Here is a 21,236-nt window from a genome sequence, read left to right on the forward strand (position 1 = left end):
TAAGCCCTCAAAAGTGAGAGAGAAATAGAGAGAGGTAGAGAAAACCTTGTAACTTTGGGTCAATTTGACCCAGAGGCCATAGGAGGGTTAAATATCCAATAAGCATTAAGATGAAACGTTTTCAAATGCAAGAAATTTGAGTTGAAGCATCTGAAAAACCTCTGACACCTTGACAAGGATAACCGATGCGCTAATGGTGTAAAACGAACCTTCTCATCGAGTGCTTTGTGGTGCTCAAACAAGGACTTGAGAGCTTTCAGGACTTCCACCTCACTGGAGACCCCTGAGGGAGACTGAGCCTGCCGCTTGACCACCGTCATTCGAAGTGACCGCTCGTGTCTGGACACCAGACATTCCAGATGCTCCAGAAGTAACTGAAAAAAATAAAATAAAAACCAAACACTCAAACAATGACAATGCTTCACACAGTCTGTCTAACTAAATTTGAGCTTTTCTTTTTCTTGTGAACAAAAACAAATGATTAAGAAAAACTAACATAAAGGCTGACATTAGAAACTCAGTAAAACAATATTCAGTATTCTCATGAAAATAATACTTTATAAATACCCTGTGATCACCAAAAACAGATAAATATGGTGAATGTATCTATATATCTGCATGAAAAGTAGTAAAACTAAAAAAAAAAGACTGATTACAAATAAAAACGGCTAAAAATACTAAGAAATTCTTGACTGGTTAGATCAGTGAAAACCCTGGTGTGACTTAAATCAGAAGGTGCAATGAGCAAAACAATAAAAATAAATATAACAGCAATAATGGTCTCCATAGACAGTGTGCTACTGACATAATGTGACTCTAAAAAACAGACAGATGTGTGGTTTGAACTTGGCACACAAGTTACTGGCAGGAATCTGTGTTTTTCAGTCAGGTACAATAGTGCAAAGGACAGTATCCTACTTCTATGGAGCGCTTCCAGAGAAAAGCAAAAACATCTGTTTGCTCTTTGGCCAAAAAAAAAAAAAGCTAAATTAACAGAGAACATTTGATTAAGTTAAATTTGATGAATGCTGGGATCATATCTCTCAGTCTTTTCTTTGAATAAGTTGGGGTCTAAAATGACAGTGTTGTTGGCAGAAATACCACACAATGCACAGGACCTATAGTGAAGCACAGAAGAGGCAGCGTAAAGATATGGGGTTGCATGGGGGGTGTTAGAGAATGTTATGTACTGATGCAACTAAGGATACATGGTGAATAGACCTATACGTCAGAAGATAATACATCTGAAAGCTACTATTTGGATAGGTGTGTCACCAGCATTAAACTGAAAATCTATAGTGTAATTTAAAGAGAAAGTCAGACCAAAATATCCATCTGGCAAAGAGCAGTTAAGAAAATATCTAAGCAACTCAAGCATCTGAGACTGAATCTGCCAAATAAACATCATCTGCTGCAATAAAAGGTGCACTGACGTTTGTTTGTCTTCTTTTTCCTTTATTTTTTAGTTCAATCATCAGAATTATTTTTGTAGACACTTTGATGCATCTTCTCTTTTCTCTTCTCAGTGGCATTGTATCAAATTATCTGTTGGATTATTTCTCTGCAATAAAAGCGCAACCAAGTACATTTCATTTCTTTTAGATGGAGCCAAACCAGCATTTTTTTTTCTTCCCCACAGTTCCCACTTTGTAAGATGCTTTCTGTCACTGCCTGGTGACTGTGCTGCTTCAAACAGAAGTGATAAGAATATCTGGTTGCACTGCTAAGTATACAAAAAGTCCTCTAAGAGAACACTAAGTGCTGTCTCTTCCCTTCTCTGTGATTCTCTGAGAGCTCAGTCAGCAGCTGTCCGCTCTATGTATATTCCTGCACACTCAACAAAATGAACCCAGCTGAATCATTCAGGAAGAGAGTGTTTACGTTGTCCTTCCTCCAGAATTAGAACAGACAGCAGTCTAATTCTGTTTAGAGAACATTATTGGTCTTTTTTTATTGCATTCTTTTCCCCGTCTCATGTCTTCATGCCTCTCGAGTCCAACTGTTCTCGCATGTTGTTCATTTGTGATACTTATCTCAAACAGCCAATAAAGTTGACTTGTCTCTCCATAGACATCACAACAGCCCCTCAGTCCACTGATGGCCTGAACATGCCTTCCAAGATTTAATTATAGAATGAAAAACACCTTCGGTGACAAACCAGGCTTAATTAAGGCTTGCTTAGTAATTGCTCTTTAGAGGAATTGAGGCAATAATAAAGTGAGAGGGTGAAAATGACTTTTTCTGTTTTTTTGCACCTTGCCGCTCGCTTCTCTGGATTTTTCGGTGCTAAAATCATCTACTTCAGCCAGAACAAGATAATGAAAACTGTAAATTCACACTTAATTAGCAAAAGGATGGAAAACAGTCTTATCTGTTGACAGCAGAGTGTGCGTACAGGTTTAAAAAGGAAATATTTTTTAGTCTTTAGCTCAACGAAAATCGAGTTGATTTGCTCATGTTTGTAGTTGTTTTGTTGTTTTTTTTTTCCCCCAAAGAGTCTTTGAAGTGGACACTGCAGGGCAACACTGCCATTTGGACTTAGCTTTACTGCTGAGCAGCCATCCATGTGAAGTAAATGGGAACATTTTCAGGCAGAATGTGAAGAGCTAATGAGCTATGTCTTGGTAGAAAAAACAGACAGTTTGCATGATTTCTTTAGCACTTGTGGAGCCTTACAGCAAACAGATTCAGCTCTCACAGGATGCTATTTATCAGCGTGTGCAGCAGAAACTCATGTGTGTGGGTGGAACATTTAAAAATTTGGTGCGAGTTCTAAAACTTTATAAAAACCTATGGAGCGGATTGTTCAAATTGTTCAAACTGTTCATTACTGCATAAATGATCAAAGGTGAACGTTTTACAGATATAAGGTGAAGCTGTAGCTACCCTGGTGTTGTTCCTCTCAGCTTTGAGTTCAGAGATCTCCTCCTCCTTCTCCAGAAGCTGCTCCCTGCAGGCGTTCAGCTCCTTGGTCAGTGCAGCAAACTCCTAGGTGAAGCCAAAGGGAAAAGGAAGAGAGGCTCATGGTTAGTATCACACAAAACCCTGCAGCAGCCTGGAGGTGCAGTGATGCAATGCGTCACGAAGCAGCACTTTTACTTGTTTTTTTTTGTTGTTGTTTTTTTTTAGTTCTACTGTAAGCTGAGAAAAAAATGAATGAAATCAAACCAATAAAAAACCAAGTTCTGCATAATGTGCCCCACCTGCTGGCAAACTTTTCAGACCATCAGCGATATCAGCATTCAAAAACTGGCATGGCGGGATATCAGTCGATACTTATTTAATGCCACGCATGATTCAAACTCGGAACTCTTTTTCTGATTCACAGACTCACTAAGGGATTGGGAGCGATACAGAAACACGCAGGGAAGACTTCAACCTTTTGTCCCCGTCAGTTTAAATGGAGCACATCAGAAACAAACATGTCAGGAGCAGGTCATGTCAAGAAAATGCCAAGAAATTAGAGGAACTGATAAACACAAAAAAAGCCCCAAATGAGTTGGAGTTTGGTTGGTTAATTAACACCAGTAGCAACTACTAGCAACCACCGGAAACCATGGAGATAACTTCAAAACAAGAATTCACTGATTTCATTAACTGAGTTACAGGAAGCCCTTTTTTTTCTTTGCTGCTTATTTAGGTCAGGGGTTGAGGGTGCAGCAGTTTAGTAAGAGATGCTCCCAGTTTTCTTTTCTCAGCCACCTCCTCCTCCTCTTCCAGGGGGCACACAGAGGTTTTTCACAGACAAGCTGAGAGGTGTAATTTCCCCAGACTGTCCTTGGACAGCCTCCGGTCTCCTCCCAGTTCACAGAAAGTTAATCATTAAAATTTGATTCGCATTTAAGCAGAACATTCCCTCAATGACAGCGTATAAACTCAAACAAAATCCTTTCATTTTTTTAGATGTTGCTGTATTTATCTGCTAAGACTTCCCTCTTTGTTGAGTTGTTTCTCTCCTGCTGTTTGAGGCGTTTCTTTGCTGCAGTGTGTGGTTAGTAGAGGGACAGACGAGGTGCAGGTGTGAGGGCTATAAAAATGGATCTGCTCAAACTGCTTTCTCCTGTTTTTCTACGAGGACTACTGAATCTGTGCTACTCCCAGATTCAGCCTTCATTAGCAGAACCGAGACTGTCACATGTTTATGCAGCACCTTCCCACAGGGCTGTGGAGAGCCGCGCAAAGGTGTTGACGTATTTATATATAGGCACTTTGCAACATAATTGGTAAATTACTTTTTTTATTTCTCATTACTGGCTTTGTTCTGAATGCTATTTTCCTTTCTGATTGCACTCAGACTTATTGATCAGGCAAGGAGAGGCCACGTCTTCTGACTTTAATTCACTCCAGAAGGTAAACTGTTGGAGAAATAAGATACCTTTTTATTAAAAATGTTTTTTTTTTATTCTAAATTGTAAATATAGTTTTTTTTTACTAAACTGAACAAGCAGTTCATCAGCAATCCACACTTTTTTTCCAGGGTAAAAAAAAAAAGAAATGACAGGATTATCAATTGTGTAATGTCAGAAAAACAGTGTTATTACTGTCAGTAAAATGATAAATATATTTTTAGAAGCACTCAGCTGAGAAGTGACCTGAGTACACATTGTGATTCAGAATCTGTCCACAATCTGTTCTTCAGGAGTCACAGACAATAACTCAAGCAGGCTCCAGGGAGGGCCGTGTTATTCTGTCTTATTGTTACAGCAGCGTAACAAATCCTCAGATCTTTTAGAGACACAACATCTCCTGATGAAAGTTTCTTTTGAACCGCAAAAAGCCAAGTGAATCTTTGATGGAAAACAAGACTTTTGGGTAAACAAGTAAACAGTTCTGGAGTCGAGGAGGAGCTGAAGTTCACTGCATCGTGGGATGAATGAAGGGTGGAAAATTCTTAAAGCAGAAGAGATGATTTACATTTACTTTTTTATAATGACTCCTTGACTCTGCCCTACTGTGTTTAAAATGTGACAAATTCTTGATATGCATATTCACTTTTGTTGAGCTGTATGTTGTTTACGTTTCAGCTGTCAACAACAGATAAATAAAGTCACAAAATAAAAATAAATCTTATATAAATGAAGAGCTTATGTGCAAATAGTGGAGCTTTATTAGGCAAAAATATACTAGTTCACCTACCTTAAATATATTCTTATTTGTAGGGGTGTTATATTAAGTGTGTATTTCTTAAGTTATCATTGAAAAAATATTATGCTTTGGTTAAAGGCACCCATTGCAATGTTATGAAGACTAGCCTAAAATAAATTTATAATGTAAGAAACAAAATCAGCACATTTTTTTCTTACATTGATTAGGAATGTGTCCTTAAAAATAACAATTTGAAGGCAAAATTTGTGATCCACTGCCAACTACCACATGTGTTTGTTTACCTACAAAAACAGCTGAAGTGAGTTTGTTTACCTACAAAAACAGCTGAAGTGAGTGAAAATAGGTCAACAATGATGATGCCAATGGAAGAGCCTTTTGGGATAGAGAAGTCCAATAATTCTGATGTGTTGGTATGTATTTACACTTAGATTTATTGAGTAAAACATGCAGATAAAAGTGCTTTGTTTACATTGAGGATGTACCCACATTTCAGAATTGAATGTCAATATATCTGGAAAAATCCTGGATTAAACGCTTTCAAACTGCATCATTTCATATAGTTCAGGATAATCTTTTTTTCTTTTATATATAACAACACAGTCATCTGCAACTGGTGGCCCCTGGGCCAAGTCCAGTCCGCAACCACTTTATGTTTTCAAGCTAATAAATTATTAATACGTTACACCATTTTTTAATACATACCAAAAAATTGTAGGCTAGCTCAGAAAGGGTTAATGACAGAATTGAAAAAAACTAATAAATGCTGCACCAGTAGGTGTTGGGCTGAGCTGATACGTTCAAATGAGTCTGACTGAAGCTTAAATTATTAGCATCAATAAGCTGAGCAGTAATTAGAAGTACGAGCCACTCTTAGAAAAAAATCTGTCACTCAAGTAATTGTTGTTGATGACCCCTGATGTAATGCAAAAACATCTCCTGGTTTTTATTAGGTGAACGGCAACACACAACAATTTACTCATCATGATGGAAAATAATGTTAAATTGCAGAATGAATGTGTGATATCTTTTTTCTTTTTTTAACATCTTTTCAGAACAAATAGATATTTAAAAAACTAACAGCAGCCAGACCTTCCTTATTAAATGCACTGTTAATAACAAGTGAGAACATCCCTAAAAAAGCAGAGGTTTTGGCAATATGTTTGTCTGGAACAATCAGGCGTGTAACAACACAATGCCAAAGAAAAAAGAAGACAAAGTATTTAAATTCTCAGTAAGAAATGTACAATATTCTAAAAAGTTGCTAATCTCTCCAGAAGGAGATGTCACAGCAAGGTCACTCAAAGGTCTGACTGTGCAACACATCCATACATACATCCATTTTCTTTACCCACTTCTCCTTTCTGGGTCGCAGGGAGCTAGTTTCTATCTTCAGCAGTCAGGGAAGATGCAGATATGGTTTGTGTGGAAAGGTTGCCTCTTCAAAGAACACAGCAGCACAACTCAAGTTTTTAAAGTTGCATCTGATCAAACCACAAGCCTTCTGGAACAAAGTTCTTTGGATAGAAAGTGGAGATGTTTGTCCACAATGCACAACTCTACATTTGATAAAAAACAAACCCAAAGAGCACATCAGTAACATCACTTCATACCTACAGCTATAAAGCATGGTGGTAGAGGTGTGGTGATTTCCTTTCCTTAGAACAGTTTGATAGTTTAGCTGCATTTAGTCACAATAATTCCACATTTTTGGCCAACTGCGATGAAAACTGCATAGAGAAATGTGTTGCAATCATTTTTTTTTTAAACTTCAATCTACTATACTGCTATTGTACGGCAACTGAACAATACACCTAAAGCAACGCAAACAAATCCAGGTCAAAGTGCAGCCCTTTCACAATAGTAACACAAACACAGAGCTATTCTAGTCAGCTGACAAAGGTCGAGAAGCTAAGGGTTAAACTGGCAGGACAAATGAGCTTATTAGATGTTCGGTGCCTACTCAGTTAATGACAAGTTTATCTATGAAGGAGGCTCAGGTCAACTAGGACTGAGCTGTTACCATAGAAACAGGAGATGGGGGGTGGGGAGGTGGGGTGTTGGCGTGGTAACCAAGTCATCTCTGTAGGGAGCTGACCTACAATATACAGACAGAACAAAACAAAGATTGTTTAGGCTAAATAAGCAGCATTTCCTTCTGTTATTTAAAGCAATTTTAATTCTAACTGAGCTTTTATTTGGAAAGATTACAACATTTAACACACTTTGGTTAGGGGTGGGGGGATTTTTTTTTAGGTCCAAATCAACAACAAGATACAGGAAGTATAAGAAAGTTCCAGAAGCGATTTTCATGGTCTCATGCTATTTTAAGCTATCTTGAAGAATCACTTTTTAATGAAGCTGGGTTATTGTTACAGAGCATTTGTTTTCTGCCTCCCAGCATTTCTCAAACTTGTAAATGTGCGCAGCAGGTCAGGCACAAAAAAACCCAAAAAAAAACAAAGAGGTTTCTAGCTCATAAATCTCCCTCCCAAAGGAGTGCAGCTAATCACAGTCACCTCCTCTTAAGAAAAAAAAAACCCAAAAACCTCTGCAATTTGCACAGTTTGCTTTAGTGCTTGTCGGACCCAAGTATCCCCTGCTGGTGCTCGGCATCAGACTGCAGTATACTCTCTCCACAGCTCATCATTAAACCAGCCGTCTCAGGGCAATCCCTTATCGGAGCCAAGCTAAATAAAAGGCTACGACCTCCGGGGTGAGGAAATGTTTCGAAGACTGCTTCTTCCCAAAGGGCAGGCTGTCAGGACATTTGACAGATTATAGACTCCACTGAAACAAGATTTCACAGAGTGTTTTAGCTTCTAGATACTATTATATTTGTTTAAAAAAAAAAACAAAAAAAAACGACAGTTGTTTTTTTTTAGCAACATTTGTTCAAAGCTGATGCGGGTATTTGATACATGAAGCAAAAGCTAATTAAGTAACCATAAACTCAAAACTAAATCCTACCATAATGTCCTGCTTGATGACAAATATTATATTTATGCTGTATCTAAAGTGGAGCAAACACAACAACTGATTCTCACTGAGTGACAGTTTGAAACTTATGCTTCACCTGACTTTTTTTTTTTTACACTATATCAGCAATTCAGCTTTTTATTTATTTTTACAACAGCAAAATTTCCACAAGAGGTGGTTTATTTTTATTCAGGGATATTTATTTTGCTCCGCTTCACCAGGAAAACACAACCTGGAGAGATTTTATTCCCTGGAAACACAGCCTGCAGGCACCGCTTTCATAAATAACACGAGAACAGAATGGCAGAACAAAGACGAAAAACAAACTGGGAAAGAGGAAAAATAAATAGCTAAATGTACTGCGGTAAAAGCACAATTCGAGGAGCGGGGAGACAGGAAAAGATAGTGTAGGAAAACAAATGGAGGGGGGAAGCTGCGCGTGTTGAGGTTGGCGTGACTGAGCACTTTTTGTGCGAGTTTGAAGAAGACTTTTAAATCTGCACTGGTTTTACAAGTCAGGCAAAGGTAGAGCAAGCCAAGAAATTATTGAGGCTTTTTAACAGAAACGGAGATGTTTTTTGACTAATTAAAAAATAATAATAATTGGGCTAAGGAGTAAATGCAAGTTTGTGGTGTAAGTTTTGTTTTTCTTCAAATACTTGTGTTACCTAACTATGTTTTGTAGGTCATTCAAAAAGCTGAAAAAATAAATCTCCACTTAAGGTTTTGCTCTAAGCTTCTTTCTGGCATCATTTTCCCCATGAGTCGCTCAACCACTTTCCCCCTCACTTGTCTCTATTCCCCACTTCTCATTACCTGTGCAAAGTGCCTAGCACCGCAGTATGTCAGCTAATGTGTGTGTGTGTGTGAGGTGTCTGGCTGCTGAACTCTAAATGAATCTGTGGACAAGGCTTCCTCTCCGAGTGGGCGACCTGTCGGCCTAAATTACAGCAGCAGAGCTTTTCTCTTTTTTTTTTTTTTTTTTTAAATGGAGGTGTGCCTCTGCAGGAGAGTCATGCTTCCAGGCTGAAAACAAACTCTGCCAATTGTGCATCACACTCGAGAGAGATGGAGAGGTGGTGGTTTGACTGACAGCATGCTGATTCAAAGAGGGAGATGCAAAAGGCAGCTCATCCGTACAGTGATGATCCTGCCATTTCCTGCAGTCAAGCTTTGGGAACATTTGAGGAGAACTAGGCGTTACCTGAAAATGACAGCAAGCCCAGATTGAGGCACATGAAGATGAGCTACAAGGAGTTTAAGGCATGACCTTCAGACTCTTCTCCAAGGAAGAATTCTTGTAGCTAATTGGAACCACTAAAATATTCTTGGAAAGTACCTGATAATTAGCAATAACCACAAATATAAGCAGTCATTTGGTATTTCTGCTTACAAATGTTACACAAGTATCAGAAAAGCTCACAGTGGGCCATTTAATATTTAACAGAATGGTATATTTACAGTGCGAGACCACGAGGAGGAGAGGATACAGGGTGGCTATAAATAAACAATGAGATGAGCATGCTGCTATCAATGCTAACATTGAACACCCCCTAGTTAAACAACATAAATGCTGGAGAGTGAATGCTGTGCTAAAGAACTCCAAATATAAATATGATCACATTACACAAACATACACATTCTGTAAATAAATACCTGCAGCTGTGTAATCACACCACTGAGAGATAATATAAATAGCTGCAGAAGTATTGTTACTCAACAAATATTGTTTTTAATATACTCTTGTACACGTTTTTGTACTTTAACAAATTTAAATGATGCAATTAGTTTCAATTTTCCTTTTAGTGTACCCATTTTTCTTTAAACGGGAGAATTGGGTGTACATAAAAAGGTATTTTCTGGTGATTTTCTAGATATAAACTATGTGCATGTGTTCGTTTCCAAATAACCTCATCTAATGACAACACTTCAAAACATAAACTTAAAATGTACATTTGATGAAACTGGAAGAGAAAAAAAAATCCACTTTTAGGTATACAGCAAAGTTGGCTCAACTCATTTATGTGACTGCACACAAGTTAAAGTTTTTATTTTAGGATTTAATTTGAGGTTTACAATCAGCATTTTCAATTTGCATTTAGGTAGGTTTAGACAATTAAATCAACATAGTTATGTGCAACTTGCACTTAATATGGGTGTGCTATGAGTTGGTATGATCTGTGTGCATATTATTTCTTTGTTAAATTAACTGTGAATTGCAGCAGTCCAACACTAATTCCCCTAAGGGAAGAATAAAATATATAGTATCGTATCGTATAATTATGTCAGTCAGGTACAAAACTACAGTGCTACATACCGTACTACTTTTTTGACAAGGCCTTGAGCATCATGAATCAACTAAGATAGAAGCTGTTGGCTTCAGTTTTTAATGTGCTGACAAAATATAGAAAAAAAAATAAAAAAGTCTTTAGAGTGATAGTGGTTTTAGGCCAAACTACTGCCTTTTTGGAGATGGAACCAACTAAGTTCAGTACATAATTATAATTAGAAAATTTGATGCTTAATACATCGAAGGTGGGTAAGTTTGGGGAACAAACACAACAGTACAATCGACAATCAGTGAACAGCAGACTAAAAATTTTTTAGTAGGGGAATGATGTAAGCTTTTAAACAGTAACACCTTGAAAATTAAACAGCAACAGAAGTCCAATGAGAAACACCAACATCCTAATCTTTAAGCTTCATCTTGCTGATCCAGATGGATCGGTCACAGAGACTCTTGATCGGACACTCAGGAGCCACAGTCTCTGCACAAGGTCCTGCTCAGCAGCTGGCTTAGTTCCCCAGCTTTAAATATTCAAGAAGGCTGAGTGAGCACAACTTTTCTTCATGGCGACTCGCAGGTGAGTTAAAGGTAGGCAACACAGCTTGGAACAGCAACCAGCATGCTTTTATCAGTCTGGGTTTCTCTGAAATCGAATGTTTGCCTTTCATCTTCATTGTCGTCCACTGTCTCTGCTGATGCTACTGCAGAGTTACATCCTGACATAACTGAACTTATACGAGTCTTTAATCAGGCAACAGCAAATAGATAAATCCTTTGTGTGGAGAGTAGATAATATTTTTTCAGTGAAGCACGGCCGAACACAAGCAGCAGTGGTGGTTTTTGTGTGACGGTGATAATGTGAGAATGGGTGTGATTTACAATAACATTTAGTTGGCAAGGTAATGCAAGAGAAGGGGGAGGGAGAGGGGTTTCTCTGTGTTGTAAAGGCCCCTTGAGGGCAAGTTATAAATCTGAGAGTGAAAATTACACCCTGACAATTTACTGCCCTCCTCGTGCCAAGTAAGTAATTTTGAGCTCCATAAACTTTGGAAGAGGGCATCACCATATCCCCCACATCCCATCACAGCATCAGCCTCTAACACCAACTATGACAGACTGGATATCTAAAAATTTACCTCTACAGAGGGACATATGTTGATGAGACCTACTGCAAACGGAAAAGTAATGATCAAACTCTGTATATTGCAAATGCATGATATGGTTTCAGTCTAATAGTCCTAAAGTAATTCATACTCTGCTTTAATAATAATTTGATCAAAAAAGGTGAAACATTTTAAAAAACCAGAACAGAGATTTTGCTCTACAATAAGGTAAAAAAACTGCATTTTGTAATGCATTTAAGAGACAAGTTAGCTACAATCTTTGAGAAGTGTTTTGGTAGAAAAGATTGATTTACTGAGCTTAATTAACCTAACTACATTTTGATTTGCATACCTTTTCAGTAATGACAGACTTCTGATTGGCTGACTGGAGAAAAATCTTGGTCTAATGAAAGCAAACCTATCCCTTTATTATAAGGAAAGCAGTGCAGTCAGGATAACCCTGCAGGTAGTGTTGTCTTTACTGCATGGAGAATACAACGTAAGAATAAAAGACCAAAGAGACTGCAATGATTGCACAGAAGAGACCTCTGCATCAGAAAAATTATGTTAGAAAACACCAGTGACAACAATTGATGAGGGCACAGTGAAAATCACAAAATCAGACATCAACAACTACAAAAGAAATGTGTAAAGCTGTCACTTTTTTGACAACTTTTTTGTGTTTGGTTTCAGAGTCAAAATTTGGCTTCAGGTCTTAGTTAGAATCTGTTGGGAAAGAAAAAGAAACTCTGTTCTTATGATTAAACTTGTCCTGAGCAGACAACATGCAGCTCATTCTCCGCTGAGCTAAACTGTCAAAGTAAAGAAGCCATGATATCATCCATTTGGTAGGATGAAAGTGAAACGAAACTGAAAATGTTGGAAACAAATCTCTTCTCCAATAGTTGTGCTCGTGACTTGACGCTTCCAGCTCCAGTGTGTATGGCACGGTGATAAATTGATGCCATTGTAATGCATGGTGCTGCAGTGCCCATGTTAAAAAGGTCGGGGGGGGGGGTTATTATCCAGTGAGAATGCATTCCCTCTGTTTTCCACGTGTAATGTCCTGTCACACTCCTCCTTATTTGCTCGCAATAGCACAAGTCATCCGTGCACCCAGCAAAGCTGCATATCTCTGTGAAACACACAAACAAGCATTCCTCGAAATGTCACACCATCCATCATTTATTACGCATGGAGAGAAAAACGCTCAAACAGGAACAAAACAGGCATCAGCAGACAGGGGATGATTCACATGACAGAAATAAGTGCATCTTTTTACTGTAACTATGCTGCAAAACAGGAATAATGCTTTGTATAGGCGCGCAACAAATCTTTCATTTCATTATCAAATAGCCATGAGAGTCATGGACAGTTTTTGAGCTTGAATTTTAATGAAATTCTCAGGAAGTAAGTATACTTGCACATCTAAACCTGATTAACATTTGGAGTCAACCTAATTAAAAATGGCCACCACAGCTAATCAACCATAGCAAACACAAGAATGGCTCTAACACAGTTAATTTTACAACTACTGAGCTAAAATATGATGTGTTAGTAGCTGAGTGTCCTCCCCAACACATACACTCTATTGCCAAAAGTATTCACTCACCCTGTGCCACTTCCATGGCCACAGGTGTATAAAATCAAGAACCTAGGCATGCAGACTGCTTCTACAAACATTTGTCAATGAATTGCTGGCTCTCAGGAGCCCAGTAAACTCCAGCGTGGTACCTAGATAGGATGCCACCTGTGAAATTTGTCCAGTTTTGAGTTTTCCTCGCTACTAAATATTCCACAGTCAGCTGTTAGTGGTGTTAGAATAAATTGGAAGCAGTTTGGGATGACAGCAACTCGGCCACATAGTGGAAGGCCACGTAAAATGACAGAGTGGGCTCAGCAGAAGCTGAGGCTGAGGCTCATGGTGCACAGAGGTCACCAATGTTCTGAAGAGTCAGTAGCTACAGACCTCCAAACTTCATGTGGTTGCCAGGAGAACGATTCTTGTCTGACTAAATTGTGCCAAATATAAAGTTTGGTGGAGGGAGGATCATAGTGTGGGGTTGTTTTTCAGGGGTTGGGCTCGGCTGCTTAGTTCCAGTGAAAGGAACTCTTAATGCTTCAGCATACCAAGACATTTTGGACAATTTTATGCTCCCAACTTTGTGGGGGCAATTTGGGGATGGCCCCTTCCTGTTCCAACATGACTGAGCACCAGGGCCCAAAGTAAGGCCCATAAAGACATGGATGAGCGAGTTTGGTGTGGAAGAACTTGACTGGCCTGCACAGAGTCCTGACCTCAATCTGATAGAACACCTTTGGAATGAATTAGAGCAGAGACTGAGAGCCAGGCCTTCTGTCCAACATCAGTGTCTGACCTCACAAATGTGCTTCTGGAAGAGCATTCAAAAATTCCCTTAAACACTCCTAAACCTGTGGAAAGCCTTCCTAGAAGAGCTGAAGCTGTTCTAGCTGCAAAGGATGGGCCAACATCATATTAAACCCTATGGATTTAGAATGGGATGCCACTCAAGTTCATATGTGTGTGAAGGGAGATGAGCGAATACTATTCACAATGTAGTGTATTCTGAACAGATCTTGCGATATTGTATGAGATTGCATAACATTATTTATACATTATATTTCAGGGTTTTTACAGCTATACCTTCATCTATAAGGCCGTCATTTCTCAACATAAGATGATCTTTGTTTAAAACTCTGGCATCAAAGTTGGAAGGCGATATGTATTCCTTCAAGAAATGCTAGGCCTTCCACTGTGCATTCTTTTTGTTTGTAACATAAATTAAATGACTTTCAGTTTAGGAATACTGAAAAAAAGTGATATGTGACAAGAAGAGAATAGAACAGTTTTGTGCCACAAGCAGCATTTAGACATTTACAGAAAGCATTTTCTTACAGTAAGGAACTGACATTGAAAAATACAAAACACACATTAAAATAAAAATGGATTCAAAGATTTAATCATCAAATTAAAAGGTTAAAACAAACAACAAACAAAACAAAAAAAAATGAGAGTGGATCATTTCTCTTTCAATTAGGAAAGCCAGTGTTCGATGTAAGATTTAATTGTGCAATTTGTCTTAGTGGTGGATTATGTGTTTATTGTGCAAGACTGGTGTGTGTAAGATGCCTTGCTTGGAAAATTCATCAAACAAGTGGTGGGATTTGCAAAGATTACAATAGACAGAGAGGACAAGCTTCAGAGCGCTGATGACTCAATCCCTGTCCATGTAGATAACATTTGTCATAGCAGTGACAAACAAAACACTCAGTGCTTCAAACAAGGACAGTGTCTGAGGTTTGAATTGCACTGAAATCAAATCTGTGTAATCTGAAGAAAAAGCTAAATCCACAAAATCAGCAAATAGACAACAAGAACCGATTTTAACACTTTCAGCACAGATATCAAAAAGGCTGGTTAGTACTTTCTTGACCCTTTGACATTTCATTTGCCTCTCGTGTTTTTTATGCTGAGTGTTTTTGTCAAAAATGGAGGCTGAAAAGCTATCTATAATCCCCTGGGAAATTCAGAACCTACTGAACTAAACCGTGGTCTATATATATCCCCGATCCAGTAAAAAAAAAAAAAAAAAAAAAGAGAATCCACCTGGAATTACAAGGACTGAAGAGAAAATCTTTAAAAACACTTCAGTAGGACGATACACTTTCTTGAACACGAGGGTGAGAAATAGCTGAATTAATACAGAACAGGATTTTACTGCTCCAGGTTGTACAGAGTCCTCAAGGGGGATGTACTTCTTATGTACAGTGCAAACGTTAACACCCCTCCATTAACATTTACTACTATTTGATGAACACAGAGGTGTCGAGGTGATCATATAATTTTCAATGCTTCTATAAAACATAAGGTGTGATGTAGCTTCTGGGTTTTACACATCATGAAAGCTAAATGGTTTATAAATATCATACCGCATGAATTAACAATTAAATCGACCCGAGGCCAGGGCTTTAAAACACCAGAGGGAACGATTACAACACTCTAATGTAAAAAGCTTTAAGCTTGTAAATTCAGTTTGACCAAATCCCAAAAAAGCAAACATGAAGCTTTCATCTGAAGAACGGCTTTGATGTTCAACGTGCCACTGAAGACAAAAAGATAAGAACAATGCTCGTCGTAATAATTGAGGCTAACTTTCAAACAAATGGTAAATGGCCTGCACTTGTATATAGAGCTTTATCAAGTCCAAGGATTCCAAAGCGCTTCACACAACAATCAGTCATCCACACATTCACACACTGATGGTGGTGAGCTACATTGTAGCCACAGCTGCCCTGGGGCAGACTGACAGAAGTGAGGCTGCCATTACACCAGTGCCACAGGGCCCTCTGACCACCATCAGTAGGTAAGGCAGATGAAATATCTTGCCCAAGGACACAATGGCTGAGACGGGCAGAGTGGGGGCTTGAACCAGCAAACCACCGGTTACAGGATAAACCCATACCTCCTGAGCCACTGCCGCTCGAGCGTTTGTGTGTCCCTGCTCCACTGGAAAAACATAAAAACAATGTTTGCAAACCTTTTTAAATGACCTACAATATATTATACATAGACCATGACCTACAACTTCTAAATATGATTTTGACTGCTCAGTTTAGAAATAACCATCTGTTACTAACACATAAGCAACAAAAGTGTCACTTTTGAAAGAGAGAAAAATGCTTTCTAACGGTGAGCTCCAGGTTTGAACAGATGGAGTGCAGAGACACTTTTTAAAACTACATGAGCATCATCCTAATGCATCAGGGAGGAATCACATTCAGGAAAACATTTCTGAATCAATAAGTGACATTTTGGGCTTCACTGATCAGGACTGCATTCTTATTTTTACTTAATAAATAAAAGAAAATATGATCCTTCTGGTTTTGAACTATGGGGCTTGTTAAGCTGGAAGCATCTTTTCTGTCATGTTGGAAAGGTTCTTTGCTGATTTAATAATATGTGTTGCAAAGTTTGAATTCTGGTAGATGCATTGTACACGCAAGACACGGAATAATAATTATTCACCAAAAACTGAGTAAAATGATGGTGTGTCGTTAGTTTAAATTGGTTCTGTGTACATTTGCAACACAGGACAAAATCTGATATTGATTTTGGTCATGTTCACGCATAAATAAATAATATTCTAACAATTGCTGACTTTTGATTCAGTTGTTTTCAATCAAAAGGGGTCTGTCGGTAATAAAAAGTACAATGGACATTGCTTTAAAACTATTGTTTCAAGAGGTATTTTTAAGTTACCCTGCTTTTCAGAGACATTTTATAATATACAGTTGTATATTTAAATCAAAGCTCAACTATGTGATCCAAAGGTTTGCATAATACAAAGTATATATTGATGCACAAGTAAGTACTACAAATGGCAAAGAATGTACTAAGCTACTTGACAGAAGTATTGCATATGATTATGAATGTTAAAGCAGATCAGATGGCATGGAGTGCAGGTGCCAGTGAAGTCAACCTTAAAACCATCTGATAGGGGGAAAAAAATCATCATTTTTTCCTGTTTGCTATCATCCCATCATGTGAGCCACGTTTGTGCAGACATCGTTATCGTTGTCCTCCAGCCGTCACTCATGCACGGTTTAATAAACTGGTTACAACATGAATTAGATGGACTTGAATATCAATCACAGTCGTGCATGTGAGAAGAGATGGTATCCAAAGCACCCTGTGGGATCTCCACGAGAAACTGACTGAAAAACAGACTCAACAGAAGCCATTCATATTGTCCCAAACCTCTCATGAATCATCCATAATGCCTTGCAGCAGCAGTGTTGACTTTTAAAGGTCAAACTACTCAATGCAAGATTTTATAATGCAGCTACTCTTTATTAAACAACGCAGATGCAAAGACAACTAAAATACAAATCCAATACCACTTGGAGCATCAGCTACATGTTTTGATGGTAGGTGAAGATGAGAAGGCAGGACATGTGTCTTCCTTCTTCTCTCTGGACGTAAACACTAAAAGTCAAACCGCCTCTGGCACTGTTCAGAATGAATTACTGGTGAAGGCGTGGTGCTGTGAATCTCTGGCATTTGATAAAAGGTCTGTCTGACGGAGGAGACCACCTGAGAGTCACTCCCCATTCAGGAAACAGCATTCAGCGTGCACACTTTGATCAAATTTATTCTGCTCCTTTCTATATAAATCACCAACCGTTGTGTCCATTTAAAGTTCACACAGCTGGGTGTTTCTGTGTGTTTGCAGAACAGACTGAACTTATAATCACTCTCCTGTTACAGCACAAATCGAACAAACCGAGACAGAAAGGGATGAGGAGTTTTTTTCTGCTGGCAGCATGTCACAGGTACTGAAATAAGGAGCGTGCATGACTTGAAATGTAGCACAAACAACTTGCAGGTCATGAACATGAAGTATGTACTGACAAAAAAACATCTAAGCACCAACTAAACTGAGTGATTACTTCTCTGTTAAAGAAATAAAATGTCTGATTGGCTCCAGTAGGTGGTATTTGTATTATATTACAAATTTTATGCTTTGAATTTAAAATGAGGTGATGATTGAGGGGAATTTTCCTTTGCCTGGTGCGGCCTGATTGGGAGTGCTGGTGGGATGATTGGGGGGGAAGCGTGGGGAAGCTGCACACACTGAGCAGATGATGTGATTGGTGCGCAGACTCAGGTGAGTGTCCTTGGGAGGCTAATGTCTCTGAGCTCCTTGGGGGCTCCGCGGCCAGATGTTGTGTTTTGCTTGTGGCACCACTGTCTCTTAATCCATCATTCATCCCAGTAATATGAAACAAAAACAGATCCCTCACATATAAATAAAAGGTGCATGAGGTTTGTGTGGTTGTTAAATAGCATCTTATAGTCTATAGTATGTATGTAAAGTTCTCTATTATTATGTGTGTGTCTGTGTGTGTGTGTTTGTATTCACTGTCAGTATCATGAATCACTGAGCAGATTTTATTGCAACTTTCAAAAAGTGATTATTGGATGTACATCTACAACTGATTAACTTCTGGAGTGAACACAATCAAAGATGACCGTTATAACTAACTGATATTAGAAAACACAAAACTTAGTCAATTTTAGAGATATTGAGCTAAAACTTGGACTGGCAGTAGCTGAGAGTCGTTCACAACACACAGTCCAAATGGTGACAAATCAAGCAAAACCAGCATAACACAGATCATGATCTTAGTCTAAAACTCAGGCATGAAAGGCAATGGGCGATTTGAATTCCTTGTGGGAATGCTAGGCTTTTAATCATTAAATCAAATATTATTGCTTGTAATTTTTAATTTCCATTTCTTTAATTTTCATCTTAATATATGATTTAAAAAAAACATCCTCAAGGTATCAAAAACGTCCAAAAATTGAGTAACTGAAGACATGAAAATGGGAAAAAAAGTATTGGAATTATAAAAGTATCAGCTCTTTCAACAATTCTACACATAACAAATTTGGAGTATTTCAAACTGTGTTGGATCTAATCATACGGCAGAATAAAAGAACTTCTCAGCTTTTGTTACTACAGATTTGTTTTTAGAATGCATTTTCCATGTGTAAACCTGAATCAGATCTAAATTGTTAAAAAAATACAGCAGCTGTAATACTTTATCCGTTTTTAAGGACATTTTTAAATAGAGGTTACTCCAAGGTGACCAGACTAGTTTAATAGTGTCATGATATGAAGCTTTCTGCTTACAACAAGAAAAATTAAATAAAAAAACAAGAAAAAAAACAACCTCACCAAGTTTACTATCTGGTTCAGAGAGACAATAAATGAGTAAAGGACTCTCTTGGAACTGCAAAAAAGTGAACAATCTTGCCTCAGCCGAACCAATAAAAATAAATACTGAAATAAAATTCAAAATGGTCATTGCAGTGTCAAAGAACACTTTTTTTTTTTTTTGCTGCATTGCTGTCCGGGGCTCACACAGGGCTGCATTGGTGCAGAGGGAAGAATTAGCTCACAGCAGCTTTACTCTTTTTCTCCTTATGTGTCCCGCGTGCCTACAGAGAACTGCTCTCAGTGGTAACTCACCTCACAAAGCATCGCAGGGCTGCAGATAAAACACATTCAAAGGGTAACAGCTAACAGAGGCAACAGAATTTTATTAGCCTTGAAATATTTAGAAAGACACAGTGGATATATTGAAAGCTAAATGCTGCCGAGTCTAAAAAAGAATCTGGTAGGAAAGTGTAAGAGCATCACAACAACTCTGAGCAGGTAAATTACTCACAAGCAAGTGAAATACCATGGGAATATAGATGCACAAGTCATATACGGTATATATATATATATATATATATATCACCACACTTCAATATTCAGTGCAATATTAGACTAAAGTACAAAAAGCAAAAAGCACAAAAACATTCCTTTAGAACACAAATAAGTGCAAAATGTTTTCCAGGTGCATCTTAATGTAGAAACAAGGTCAGACTAAGGCTAACTGAATTCTGAGCTGCTGTAGAGTGCACCACTGAGTAAAAGTATGACAATAAACTGAAAAGCTCCTTAGTAATGCATGTGGGAAAGAAAGAGGTCTGAGGCGGTGAAAGCAGGAAATGCATTTTCTGCCACTGCCGGAGCCATATGGTATTCTGTAAATGTTTCCCCCTCTATCAGATTATTCAATTTATTAAATCAAGTTACAATGGTTCCACAAATTTTGTGGTAGTATCTTTTATTAACTTTGGAGCAAAGGCAACCAAATGTCAGCAAGCTGAGAGTTTGAAGCATTGGTCTCCAAATCTGTTCTGCAGTCACTGGATCCAGTTGTTCTCCTGTTTGTTTTTGCATCTGACTGTCCTCTTAAATTCTAAAAAAATAAAATGTATTTGGAAATTTCTCAGTAAATCACACTTAGGACAAAATCTGTTTTAATTTATAGATTTTTATTCAATCAAAACATTGAGTAGGCTAAATTCAGTGCTAAAACAGGCTTTGCTATTTATGTCCTGAAAAGTTGCATTTCTGGAGATACAAGGTTTCTGAATGACAGTGACAAAAAGCTACTTTTCGTGCAAAGTCAGTCTACTGACTGAGGATTTATCAACTTGTTTGCATACAAACAACATGAAAAGCTTTCACCCATTTTTGCTTCCAAGCAGCAGCCTTTTTTTTTTGGCATGTTACTCTATGTTGACTGTGTATCATGTTAGGCTACTATATTCCAGCACAAATGCCATATATATTTACCACATGGGGACATTACTTTACAGCATTAGTTATGGTCAAAAAACTTCATAACTGCATAATGCAACCTAAATTGTAAATTGATCTAAGGAGTTTTGTGAGAAAGACAAAGCAAAGACAGCAAGTGAGCAAATGTGGTCTTTTCCTCTGTTTCATGCTCCCTGTAGTGTTTGGAAACTGCCAGATCACGATGGCCCATACAGAGCAGGCTCTGGTGGGATGAAGTGTTTCCAGATATGTGTGTGAAATCTCAAAGGTCACTGGTGTTGTCAGATTTGTGTCAGAAATCTCCCAAGCTGCCAACTCCTCCTCAAAGCCAAACAGTTGCTGCGCTGCCAGCTTCCTCTCACAGTGGCTTTACTTGGACGACACATTTGGACCAAAGGCTCAACTGTTCTGTTATCTTAAAATGTTTTCAGTGCGTGCAATAGTAGGTAAGGGACATAGTTTTGAAGCAGCACACATTATTTACACAAATGGAGCATTATTTGTTTCGTGCATTCAAAGTTCTCAGTTTTGACATTACCGATAAATGTTTTCAAAATTCAC

General features: G+C 38.2%; 1 protein-coding gene across 20 annotated transcripts in view; it reads right to left on the reverse strand.

The window, feature by feature from the left end:
• ppfia2 (PTPRF interacting protein alpha 2) overlaps positions 1-21,236 on the reverse strand; it is a 132,982-nt gene that overhangs the window by 31,887 nt on the left and 79,859 nt on the right. For all 20 annotated transcript variants that reach the window (XR_005234440.1, XR_003038955.2, XM_025004939.2 and 17 more), the window contains 2 exons: positions 2,887-2,988; positions 210-374 (listed from right to left, as the gene is read on the reverse strand). Coding sequence is in view for 18 of the 20 variants with exons in the window: in XM_025004939.2 (XP_024860707.1) it covers positions 210-374; positions 2,887-2,988 (267 nt within the window). In the remaining 2 variants the exon portion in view is untranslated. The remainder of the gene's footprint in view (positions 1-209; positions 375-2,886; positions 2,989-21,236) is intronic.

The sequence above is a fragment of the Kryptolebias marmoratus genome, linkage group LG18 (assembly GCF_001649575.2).
Source record: "Kryptolebias marmoratus isolate JLee-2015 linkage group LG18, ASM164957v2, whole genome shotgun sequence".
Classification (NCBI taxonomy): domain Eukaryota; kingdom Metazoa; phylum Chordata; class Actinopteri; order Cyprinodontiformes; family Rivulidae; genus Kryptolebias; species Kryptolebias marmoratus.